Source organism: Lampris incognitus, chromosome 16 (genome assembly GCF_029633865.1).
Source record: "Lampris incognitus isolate fLamInc1 chromosome 16, fLamInc1.hap2, whole genome shotgun sequence".
Taxonomy (NCBI): Eukaryota; Metazoa; Chordata; class Actinopteri; order Lampriformes; family Lampridae; genus Lampris; species Lampris incognitus.
Window position 1 is genome coordinate 26,523,590 of NC_079226.1, and position 12,257 is coordinate 26,535,846.

Sequence of the window (12,257 nt, forward strand, 5' to 3'; positions counted from 1 at the left end):
TAACAATGTTTGCATTTTAACTGGGTAAGGGAGACCGGGGTAGTTACCCCTTGTTTCTAGGAAAGATAAACAAAATTGAGCATGTGACCAAATATTCAGGGGGGAGGGACCATTTTATGATTTTTAATGGATAAAAATACATATGGGTTTGAAGAATGTGATCCCATTCAGACAGGTTTAGCTAACTGTGGAATTCCATATAGCCACCGGCTCAACCTGCGCCAGACCAAACTGTTCAATTGTTAACAGTACAGTCCGCCACACAGCAGCTTTTGGGCATCGTGGCTACGGCTAGGCTGCGTATCTAATACAGTGCGGCTTGGCGGCTTGGGTTTTCTATCCCCCTCTCCTGGCGTCCTGTTGTCATGGTACCCGGAAGTGTTCCAGTGGTCTACCTTTTAGAACTTCAAGTACCACAATCCTTTGTACACAAAATCTGACGGCCACTGGCTGCGTCTCTGGAAAGAGTACCAGTCACACGTTCCGTCGACTCATGCAGTGAGCGGCAGACCCACCCAACCCGGTCTCTTTGTTCAGCTTCAAGCCCACTGTCGATCGTTGTTCACCGCGGCAGAAAATGTCTGACGGCGGAGGGGTGGACGATAATTCCAGCACCATGGAAGTGTCGGCTGTCCAGACGGTCGCCGACACCTCGGTGCTGCAGAAACACATCCGCAAACTCGTCCCGCTGCTACTGGAAGATGGCGGCGAGGCTCCGGCCTCTCTGGAAACCGCCCTGGAGGAGAAGAGCTCCGTTGAGCAGATGAGAAAATTCCTGTCGGATCCTCAGGTTCACACCATTCTGGTCGAAAGGAGCTGCCTTAAAGGTTCGTGTTTCTGTCTGGATTTTATCACAGCTCCACCCAAGAACGGAGTTGCTCAGCGGAACTTGCATTGGCTATGATTTGTTTATCTAGTTAACATGAGCGCAGTGTGTAGCTGTCACGAAAATGCATTTAACTGAATTTAAACCTTTCTAACGTTAAAGTTGACTGCTAACTAATTACCCACTTGTTGAAGTATAAGGTAATATTAGTTGGCCCTCATGGATTTTGAACAAAGGCACCCCATTAGAAACAATGTCTGCCAACATCCTCCGGATGACGGAGAGATTTGGGATTAATGGCAGTGCAGAAAACGTTGAGACACGTCGCCAGTCCTCTGTGATAGAATTTCTAAACTGTATATTTTTGGGGGTACTTCTCATCATTATTTTGATAGGGCAGTAGCGATGGATAGGAAACAGAGTGAAGAGAATAGGGGAAGACATGTAGCGAAGGTCCTGTGGCCACCTGGCTTTGTACCAAAATCTGCGACCGTCCGAAATTGTGACCATGCTGCGGTAAAATGTCTATTATATGACATGGAGGCATGATGTGAAGTACCTTTAGCCACAGATTAAGAAAAACACCCAAGAATCTTATGTGCGAAGCTTGCATGCGTTGCCTCGAGACGGAATCATTTGTGGTAACATCTCGATCTGTGCTTAGTGGTAATTGTCAGCAGTTTGATCATGTGAATCTGCTCTGTCAATGAACACATTATTTCCGTTTCCCTCAAGGTTGAATTGCACTTAGCAACAGTCATGCATGTGCTTACGAGTGTTTTATGAGTGCTGAACATTGATCCCCTGCTCCCTCACATGACAACCTGCAACACCGAGTCTGACTATCTGTTTCGTATTCCCAAATAATCGTTGCCACACCCTGTTCCACTTTTCACTCTAAGACTGCTAAAGCTGCACTGCAGAGATTGCAGTGTTTGCAGGTGGTATTTTTTCCCCGATAGCAGTGACCTCACTTTGTAAGGGAGGAGGGTGGGGTGCTGGATGGATGGAAGCAGAGTCATGATTGCACTGTCATTATGCTGCATCATGGCACACTGAAAAACGGATGAAACACATATCTACTTTGTTTGTATTATCTAATATGTGCAACATATATTTTACCCTTATCAAAATATTAATGCTGTGTGTGAAAGGGGCTAAATGCAGTTATATGATTAGGTCATGGTCAATTCTTAACATACTGGCTAATTGACTACTGTTTTCTACCAGCACTCCTTGGATTTTGTGACCAGATTTATCCTGTTCCTTTGTCAGGATAGAACCCTTGGTCACATGAAATAGATGGCTTCTGTTCATCGTATGATGGTGTTAGCATTTCCTGTAGGTGTGACTTAGACCCGCAAATACTGTAATCCTGAATACAACAAACCCTACCAAAACACCGTAAGAGTGATATAACAGACTATGAAGTGTCTGTATGTTTGTGCAAGTATAGATTGTTTTTATCAATTTATATTTTCTTTGTCACACAGAGGATGTTGGAGATGAAGGAGAAGAAGAGAAGGAGTGCATCTCTTACAACATCAACATTGATATCCACTATGGGATAAAGTCCAATAGGTAAGAGAATTTGAAACTGGTGAGAGACCTATTGTCAACTCATGCATTTTCCTATGACATTGTCTGTGAAGTGGATATAACTATCTCCTCATTTGTTAAACCTGACCCGTTGAAAGAAACTTTTCATTTCAAAAGTTCGTTTTTGTTCATCAGCTTGTGACGCTTTTATGATATTTAGACTGAAAGTCTGTTAATTCTCAACTTTTAAGGGTTTCATTCAGTCTCTGTTTCTCCCATTTAGCCTGGCTTTGATCAAGAGAACTGTTGTCATCGATGCAGACAAGCCAATATCAACCCAAGTCCGTGTCCTGACCCTGAGTGAGGATTCTCCCTATGAGACCCTGCACTCTTTCATCAGCAATGCTGTCGCACCTTTCTTTAAGTCCTACATCCGTGAGTCTGGAAAGGCAGATAGGTAATAATGGGAAAATTATTTCTATTTTTCAAGGTTGTATAGCTATTAATGAAATTAACTGAAGGATGAACACTGAAATGACAGAGCAGGCTAATGGCAGGGCTATTAATTGATTAGCAAAGGTTTGGCACATGAAAGCCCGAAATTGAATATGTCAATTGATGTGTCAGTTTTGTGATTTATATCTTTTTCATGCTTTTTGTTATGAAGGCCCCACAGTTGGAAAATGAGATGGCCTCAGTGACCAAAAAAAAAAATTTAAATGCAATGAAATTATACTATCAGGCCTTATTTCTCAGCCAGCCCTGGTTATAAATGTCAGTTCCAGTTACAGTGTATTGTCTGTTGTCTCACTATACTCTACCAGATAAATAACATTCTTAAACTGCAACTCCATTTGGAACTTTGACTCCAATAGTGCAAACCTTGGATCTTAAAACCAAAGTACCCCCACCTCTTGCATCTTGGAATAAAAGTCTACAGGAAATGCTGTACATGTTTCAAGCTGTACTCCAACCTCTTAACCCACTAGGGATGGCGATAAGATGGCTCCCTCTGTTGAGAAAAAGATTGCTGAGCTGGAGATGGGCCTGCTTCATCTGCAGCAGAATATTGAGATTCCTGAGATTAGCCTGCTCATTCATCCTACTATTACCAACATTGCCAAGCAGTGCTATGAGCGTGGAGAGAAGCCTAAGGTCACTGACTTTGGGGACAAAGTAGAAGACCCGACATTCCTGAACCAGTTGCAATCTGGGGTCAACCGCTGGATTAGGGAAATTCAGAAGGTAAAACAATCTGGAAGATGCCTGGAAAGCTAAGGTGGTATTGGAGCTGGAGATGATTTATGGATGCTTGAAATATTGGTGTCCATATAATAATGGAATGTTGATGAGGTTGAGCTCCATTTCAAGAGGACTCTAGAGAATGATTTGATTCACGATTTTCTTGAAATGCCGTTTCTATACCATGATAGTTTTAAAACAGTAAAAAAAAAACATTTCTAACTCTCAAATACCTTGTAGCTGTTGTAATTATGTCAAGATGTTGCTCTTGCTTCTCATCCATAGTCTCATGTTTTTAAACTTTAAATAAGCCAGGGCAATAATACTTTGAGAAACAAAATAAATCCTATTTATTTTCCCCTTCATACTCATTACTGCTTTTGTTTACATCCTCCCCACCTCTAAGGTCACAAAACTAGATCGTGATCCGGCCTCAGGCACAGCCCTGCAGGAGATCAGTTTCTGGCTGAACCTGGAGCGGGCCCTGAACAGGATCCAGGAAAAGAGAGAGAGCCCTGAAGTACTGCTCACTTTGGACATCCTCAAACATGGCAAACGTTTCCATGCTACTGTCAGCTTTGACACTGACACTGGTGAGGCTCTGCTTGTTGCAGCTGTCTGGATGGATAAAGATTTCTTTTTATTACCTTTTTTTATAAACAATTGTTTCAGCAAAGTGTTGCATCACAAAAAGGTTGGTATCCCTTTTCCTCTCTTAGGTCTGAAACAGGCAGTAGAGACAGTCAATGATTACAATCCTCTGATGAAGGACTTCCCACTCAATGACCTGTTGTCTGCGACGGAGCTGGATAAGATCCGGCAAGCTCTGATGGCCATATTCACACACCTGAAAAAGATCCGGAACACCAAGTATCCCATTCAGAGAGCCCTGCGCCTGGTAGAGGCCATCTCCAGGGATCTGAGTTCCCAGCTCCTCAAAGTGTTGGGCACCAGGAAGCTCATGCATGTTGCCTACGAGGAGTTTGAAAAGGTTGGTGTGGGTGGCTCCCTTGTCTAAGTAGGGTGAACCCAATTACTAACAGCTCAATGGCTGCATGTATGTACCCATGGGTGAAAAATACATATATTGAATGGTACCGTACATCATAGCAGGTTGCCTTTTTGCCTTTATTAGATAACTCTTACACCTGTCCAGATATGAAATAATTTATGCATGTTTTGTTAATATCTATGTATGCTTTGTGCAGGTGATGGTTGCTTGCTTTGAAGTATTCCAGACCTGGGAGGATGAGTATGAGAAGCTCCAGGTGCTTCTGAGAGACATTGTGAAGAGAAAGCGAGAGGAGAACCTGAAGATGGTGTGGCGTCTGAGCCCAGCTCACAGGAAGCTTCAATCACGTCTGGACCACATGAGACGTTTCAGAAGGCAGCATGAACAGTTGCGGGCTGTCATCGTTCGTGTGCTCAGGCCCCAGGTAGCGTATACACCTTTGAGACCTGAAAAGGTTTCTTTGGCTTTAGGGAATAACTGCTTTTTAAATCATTTTCACCACTGTTTAAAGAGTACCCTGTAGTTATTCATCCAAAAGACAGGCCATGTCAGCAACTGACAGTTTCAGCCTGCAAGCGTGTGCTGCAATATTTACCAAAAAAAATACTAATAATTTGTTCAATTTGTTGTCTTACTGCCATACATATATACATAGACTTTGTCTGATATTTCTCTTCACTCAGTTAGCGAGAAATGTTTCTTTCCTGTCTCTAGATTTCTGCTGTGCCTCAGCATGCCCCGGGAGAGACGGTAGAGCCTCAAGATATGAAAGTAACTGAAGTCCTGTTTGATGCAGCCGATGCGAATGCCATTGAAGAGGTCAACCTGGCCTATGAGAATGTCAAAGAGGTTGATGGCCTGGATGTGTCCAAGGAAGGCATGGAAGCCTGGGAAGCTGCTATGAAACGCTATGATGAGCGCATCGACCGCGTGGAGACTCGTATCACCGCCCGCCTGCGTGACCAGCTGGGAACAGCCAAGAATGCCAACGAGATGTTCCGCATCTTCTCCCGCTTCAATGCACTCTTCGTGCGCCCCCACATTCGTGGTGCCATCCGTGAGTACCAGACACAGCTCATCCAGCGGGTGAAAGATGACATAGAGTCTCTCCATGACAAGTTCAAGGTTCAGTACCCTCAGAGCCAGGCTTGCAAAATGAGTCATGTCCGTGACCTGCCGCCTGTATCTGGTTCCATCATCTGGGCCAAGCAGATTGACCGTCAGCTGACTGCATACATGAAGAGGGTGGAGGATGTTCTGGGGAAAGGCTGGGAGAACCATGTGGAGGGCTTGAAGCTAAAGCAGGATGGAGACAGTTTTAGGGCAAAGCTCAACACACAGGAGATTTTTGATGATTGGGCTCGTAAGGTATTGATCTGATGATTACTATTTTTCATGCTTATTAATGTTTGATTGCATTTAATTTTTTTATGAATAAATTGTAAATGTTTTGAATTTGATTGTACTTCTTGCATAGTGTGCTCTTTTTGGCAGCTTCCATTTTCTGTTATCCCACTCATCCTTTTCTTTGGTTGATCAGGTCCAGCAGCGTAACCTTGGTGTGTCTGGCCGCATCTTCACCATTGAGAGCAGCCGCGCCCGTGGACGCCCAGGAAACATGCTCAAGCTCAAAGTCAATTTCCTCCCTGAGATCATCACTCTGTCCAAAGAGGTCCGGAACCTGAAATGGTTGAGCTTCCGTGTTCCTCTGGCCATAGTCAACAAGGCCCACCAGGCTAACCAGCTCTACCCATTCGCCATCTCGCTGATTGAAAGTGTACGCACCTACGAGCGCACATGTGAGAAGGTGGAGGAGAGGTCCTCCATCTCTCTGCTGGTGGCAGGACTGAAGAAGGAGGTTCAGGCTTTGGTTACAGAGGGAATCGCCCTGGTGTGGGAGTCCTACAAGCTGGACCCCTATGTCCAGAGGCTGGCCGAAACTGTCTTCAACTTCCAGGAGAAGGTCAGTGTGGAGGGAGAGGCCCAATACAAACATCCACCATTGGAATTGTACTTGTAATAGAAATTGGTAAATTCTACTCGTAGTGTAAATGGGAGAGGTTAATTTGCGTAACCATAGATCAACATTATTTGCTTGCGTTGTAGGTACAGGTTTAGATGCAAAATGTATCTTTAACATCAAGTAAAAGATGCCTCTAACCTTGTAGCCATTATCATATTAGTGATGTGTCTGTTTTTCCAGGTGGATGACCTCCTGCTGATTGAAGAGAAGATAGATCTAGAGGTTCGCTCTCTGGAGACCTGCATGTTTGATCAGAAGACCTTTTCCGAGATTCTCAATCGTGTCCAAAAGGCTGTGGATGACCTCAATCTGCACTCTTACTCCAATCTGCCCATCTGGGTCAACAAGCTTGACAATGAGGTTGGCACTGCAAATTTTAAACTATTGATGGCTGTTATTACTTTCATATTACTGTCAATCTCATAATATTTTTTATGCAGTCAACCAGATTGGAGTTATGGCTGCATCAGTCTTTAATTTGTCTGTCCATTTGTAGCTTTCCTGTATGGATTTAAAACAGGATTGACAGATTTACTTTTTGTCTGTCTCTGTAATAGATTGAGCGTATCTTGGGAGTGCGTCTGCAGGCTGGCCTAAGAACCTGGACACAGGTGCTCCGGGGTCAGATGGAGGACAAAGCCGATGTGGATATGGACACAGAGGCTCCACAAGTCAGCCACAAGCCGGGAGGAGAGCCAAAGATTAAAGTAGGCAAAGTGGTTATCGTAACAATGGCTTTGAATTTTTTCAGGTTGTGTAATATCTACTTAGAGCTCAACTATGGAAACCGAGCAAGTGTTAGAGTTTGGTTTCAGATATTTAACCACTTGTCTTGGCATAAACTAGCTAGCTCAGATGTACTTTTTTCATGTTTTAAGTACACAGGGTGTATTCAGTTGCTACTTTGCCAGGGGCTAATTAAGAGTATAAAACTTGAACCAAAACAACTTGAACTTAAAGGGTAATTCAGTTATTTTCAAACTTGGGCCTTATTTTCCTATTATTTGGGGTCTAAATGACTAATGGGGACAAAAAATTTTGGAATTTGTCCGGTATTGAGCGAGAACGCTTCAGCCAGCAGTCGTGAAACGGGCTGCAATGTAATCCTTGGGGGCAATTGGCACCTGTCAAACTACGTCCACTAAAAGTGCTTGTTCTGCCACTGGCAGGCTCAGATTGTTATTATAAGTGTCTGACAACATTACGGAAGGGATCCCTTCCGTAATGTTGTCAGACATTATGGACACTTCTTTCGGTCTCTGCTGTAACGTCCCTTTTACTGCTGCTACTATTTACGCTTGGGGGTATGGTTTTGGATGTTTCCAAAAGAAGAAAACATCCCGAATCTTATCAGAGCTGACCATTCATTTGAGTTAGCATAGCCTGAGACATAGCGCAACTGCTAGCAATTATTTATTTCCAAAGTCATAGCTGAATATTTATTAGCTGATTTCAACAATGTGGATGAAGCATTTGAACTCAATGGCCACCCGTATTTATTTGAGCCAGAGTATACGGATGAAGAGCTCCTAGATATTGAAGAGAGGATGGGGGGGGGGGCAACAGGTAGATAATATATTTATTTAGCTAGATGGATCCTAGTTGAAAGGTTAGGGTTAATTTTCAGAATATATTTCCTGCACATTGCTAATAGGTTTGTATCATTTTCTGTGTTACAGAATGTTGTCCATGAGCTGAGGATCACCAACCAAGTCATCTACCTGAACCCGCCCATCGAGGACTGTCGCTACAAGCTCTATCAGGAGATGTTTTCCTGGAAGATGGTCATCCTCTCTCTGCCCAGGATCCAGAGCCAGAGATACCAGGTTGAGACCCCCCATGGAATTTTCATACTTAATACAGAGGATATTGGTTGTTGGACAAATGGATGGAAGAACTGTACTTTTTTGAAGTAGTGAACAGATTTATCTAAGCATTTATTAGCATTCACTTTGATCACCAGGTGGGCGTGCATTACGAGTTGTCAGAGGAGGAGAAGTTCTACCGGAATGCTCTGACCAGAATGCCGGATGGCCCTGCTGCCCTAGAAGAAGCCTACAAAGCAGTTGAAGATAACGTCAGTGAAGTGGAGCAGTATGTCAAGGTAAGAGCTGCCTTGTTTTGCAAAACAAATACAGCAGAATGTAATGTATTCTGTTGGGCACTCTCCATGTAGTATTGTAGTTGCTTGAGTTACTGATTCATAGAAATTGATTTTATTTCATTTGATATAATGAAATTGATTTTAAAATGGCAAATTGCTATGAGCTATTATTTTTCTTTGGTACTTACTCATTATCAAAATCCCAAAGTGTAACTGATGGTGCAGCATAAAAATAACACACAAATTATCCTTACATGAGAATAGAAGGTGCACTACTGTCAAATGTAGTAAAATGCCTAGTAATATTACAGGTTTTCCACTCTGATTTGGGAATATACCAAAGAATGGAAATATTAATAGATAAGATACACCTTTTTATTGGCAGAATGTATTGTGTATGTATTTGTCTGATTTTATTGAATTGAAGTCCTTTTCTTCGGTTGCCTTTGACAGGTGTGGCTGCAGTACCAGTGCCTGTGGGATATGCAGGCAGAGAATATCTACAACCGTCTGGGAGAGGATCTCACCAAGTGGCAAGCCCTGCTGGTCCAGATCCGCAAGGCCCGCGGAACCTTCGACAATGCAGAAACACGCAAGGAGTTTGGACCCGTGGTCATCGACTATGGCAAAGTAATTATGGCCAGGTTAATGTTGAAGTGTTGGTTTTGTGTATCTAAAACTGTGTACTTTAGAAGTGATGTCTCACTTTTTGGGGGGGGGCACTTTGGGGGGACTTATTCCTCGTTATCAAAATAAAAGATTATAGGCTCCAGCATCCCCGCGACCCTGAGAGCAGGATAAGTGGTTCGGAAAATGGATGGATGGAATTAAACCTTTTGTGTGGTTAATTCTTTGGAAAGAAAGGCTTTATTCAAATGGTGGATATTATTATGCAATGAAACCCCTCATTTCTGTGTGCCATTTCCCTGCAAAATCTTACTTGGATCAAGTTTTACATTTCTACATAATTTATTCTTTACCCCACAATATCTTTATGTAATTATTGATAATAGATGATTACCTGTCTTCTTGACCTCAGGTCCAGTCCAAGGTCAACCTGAAGTATGATTCCTGGCACAAAGAGGTGCTCAGCAAGTTTGGTCAGATGCTGGGCCAGAACATGCAAGACTTCCACTCCCAGATCTCTAAGGTAGATTTGCTTTGCCTCAGGAACATAACACATTTCCTCTTCGGTCAATGCCACAAAGTTAAGTGATTCATTGAACTGTACACCTCCTGTTCCTTTTTAGTCTCGTCAAGAACTGGAGCAACACTCTGTGGACACAGCCAGTACCTCAGACGCTGTCACTTTCATAACATATGTTCAGACTCTCAAACGCAAGATCAAACAGTTTGAGAAGAATGTGGATGTAAGTGTGCAAACACTTTTCAGTCTACTGAAGTGATACCTTATCTGAAATAATGTCAGAATCTAAATCTCTCATTGTCATCGCTCTACTTCTCTGCAGTTGTTCCGCAATGGGCAGCGTCTACTTGAAAAGCAGCGGTTCCAGTTCCCTCCCTCTTGGCTCTATATTGACAACATTGAGGGGGAATGGGGTGCCTTCAGTGATATAATGAAGCGTAAGGACACTGCCATCCAGCAACAGGTGGCCAACCTGCAGATGAAGATTGTCCAAGAGGACAGGGCAGTGGAGAACCGTACCACCGATCTGCTCAACGACTGGGAGAAGACCAAACCAGTTGCTGTAAGAGAAATGTGCATCTGATTGCCTTTTTAAAAACAAGATACTGTAAAATCTTAAGTACTTCCTGCTTGATTAACAGGTCTAGTATGTTACAGATGAATATTTGCCCTTTCATTCCTGTTGTCCCAGAGACAAGTTGTCAAGTTTTAGTTTGTCATTTTTTAATTCAACTTTATTATTTTAACCCTCAGTGATGTCTAATTTGCGCTGTCTTCCATTAGGGGAGCCTGCGACCAGAAGAGGCCCTACAGTCTCTCACCATCTATGAGGGCAAGTTTGGCCGTCTAAAGGATGACAGGGAGAAGTGTGCCCGTGCCAAAGAAGCCCTGGAGCTCACAGACACTGGCCTGCTCAGTGGCAGTGAAGAGAGGGTGCAGGTAATGTCAGCACACACATGGAAATGCCATTCAGCTTACTTAAATGTATCTTCTAAATAACAGGGAAATCTCAGGCAGGGAATCTCTCAAAAAGGATAATTAAGAAAACAACAATGTAGCCACTTTTGTATCTTTTTTTTGAAGCCATATCCAGTATTCACAGCCAGTCTAGTGACCATTGTGGTTTTTGTAATGATTTTCTGATTGGTTTGTGCCTCTGCTGTGATTTCCAGGTGGCGTTGGAGGAGCTTCAGGACTTGAAGGGGGTATGGTCTGAGCTGTCTAAGGTCTGGGAGCAAATTGATCAGATGAAGGAGCAGCCATGGGTGTCTGTTCAGCCACGCAAGGTAAAACACACTTTGTGGCCATTGGTGTCATCACTGTAAAATAACTTAACATTTATATGCATGTACTCAAATATTTCCTAAACACAATTGGTTCTTGTTGTAATGTGTTGGTACTGTTTAATTGTAGCTTCGTCAGAGCCTTGATGGTCTTCTGAACCAACTTAAGAACTTCCCTGCCAGGCTAAGACAGTATGCCTCCTATGAGTATGTCCAGAGGTTGCTCAAGGGATACATGAAGGTTAGGCATTTGTCACCTTTTTTTAAGCACTGTGATTTTTGACAAAAAAATAATACATTTTAAAGAAATCTGTATAGTGTCAAAATTATACGTTTATATTGTATGAGTATTGTAAAACTAGTGCCCCTCTGTTACAGGTAAACATGCTTGTAATTGAGCTGAAATCAGAGGCTCTGAAGGACCGGCACTGGAAGCAGCTGATGAAGCGTTTGCATGTGAACTGGGTCCTATCAGAGCTGACCCTGGGTCAGATCTGGGATGTGGACTTGCAGAAGAATGAGATGGTCGTGAAAGATGTCCTTCTTGTGGCCCAGGGAGAGATGGCTTTGGAGGAGTTCCTTAAGCAGGTAATGTGGATTAGGGGTTTCAGAGTGCCTCTAGAGATCATGCAGTACAGTGGCTGCAAACTTAAGATGCAGTTTAAACTGTAGCAAGCCATGGGTACCAAAACCAGATTTGTTGAGTATTTGTGACATTTAGATTGTATGGATTCAGAGTATTTTTGGGTTGTTTGAGCCAATCTAGGGGTTTGACCCCCGGTGACTGTGTGATCATGACTGTGTGTTCTTTTTTTTAAGCTTTCCCTTCCAACCAGTTGCCTTCAGAATGACCCCAATGTATAGCAAATGAATAATACTCACTATGTTTTTTTGTATTGGTCATCAGATTCGTGAGGTATGGAACTCCTATGAGCTAGACCTAGTGAACTACCAGAACAAGTGTCGCCTGATCAGAGGCTGGGATGACCTCTTCAACAAGGTGAAGGAGCACATTAACAGTGTGTCTGCCATGAAGCTGTCCCCATACTACAAGGTAAGTTAGAATATGGTTTTCCTTTTC

At 43.1% G+C, this 12,257-nt stretch overlaps 1 protein-coding gene across 1 annotated transcript in view; it reads left to right on the forward strand.

The window, feature by feature from the left end:
* Positions 1 to 520: 520 nt before the first annotated feature.
* The window catches only part of dync1h1 (dynein, cytoplasmic 1, heavy chain 1), a 53,960-nt gene continuing 42,223 nt past the window's right edge, over positions 521 to 12,257 (forward strand). Inside the window, exons 1-22 of the mRNA XM_056296515.1 lie at positions 521 to 827; positions 2,320 to 2,407; positions 2,649 to 2,822; positions 3,355 to 3,610; positions 4,014 to 4,200; positions 4,327 to 4,598; positions 4,816 to 5,043; positions 5,334 to 5,987; positions 6,160 to 6,582; positions 6,823 to 7,002; positions 7,200 to 7,349; positions 8,322 to 8,468; positions 8,606 to 8,746; positions 9,200 to 9,376; positions 9,786 to 9,896; positions 9,997 to 10,116; positions 10,216 to 10,455; positions 10,677 to 10,832; positions 11,066 to 11,179; positions 11,307 to 11,417; positions 11,555 to 11,764; positions 12,084 to 12,230. Coding sequence (XP_056152490.1) covers positions 578 to 827; positions 2,320 to 2,407; positions 2,649 to 2,822; positions 3,355 to 3,610; positions 4,014 to 4,200; positions 4,327 to 4,598; positions 4,816 to 5,043; positions 5,334 to 5,987; positions 6,160 to 6,582; positions 6,823 to 7,002; positions 7,200 to 7,349; positions 8,322 to 8,468; positions 8,606 to 8,746; positions 9,200 to 9,376; positions 9,786 to 9,896; positions 9,997 to 10,116; positions 10,216 to 10,455; positions 10,677 to 10,832; positions 11,066 to 11,179; positions 11,307 to 11,417; positions 11,555 to 11,764; positions 12,084 to 12,230 — 4,536 coding nt within the window. The 5' untranslated portion in view covers positions 521 to 577. The remainder of the gene's footprint in view (positions 828 to 2,319; positions 2,408 to 2,648; positions 2,823 to 3,354; positions 3,611 to 4,013; positions 4,201 to 4,326; positions 4,599 to 4,815; positions 5,044 to 5,333; positions 5,988 to 6,159; positions 6,583 to 6,822; positions 7,003 to 7,199; positions 7,350 to 8,321; positions 8,469 to 8,605; positions 8,747 to 9,199; positions 9,377 to 9,785; positions 9,897 to 9,996; positions 10,117 to 10,215; positions 10,456 to 10,676; positions 10,833 to 11,065; positions 11,180 to 11,306; positions 11,418 to 11,554; positions 11,765 to 12,083; positions 12,231 to 12,257) is intronic.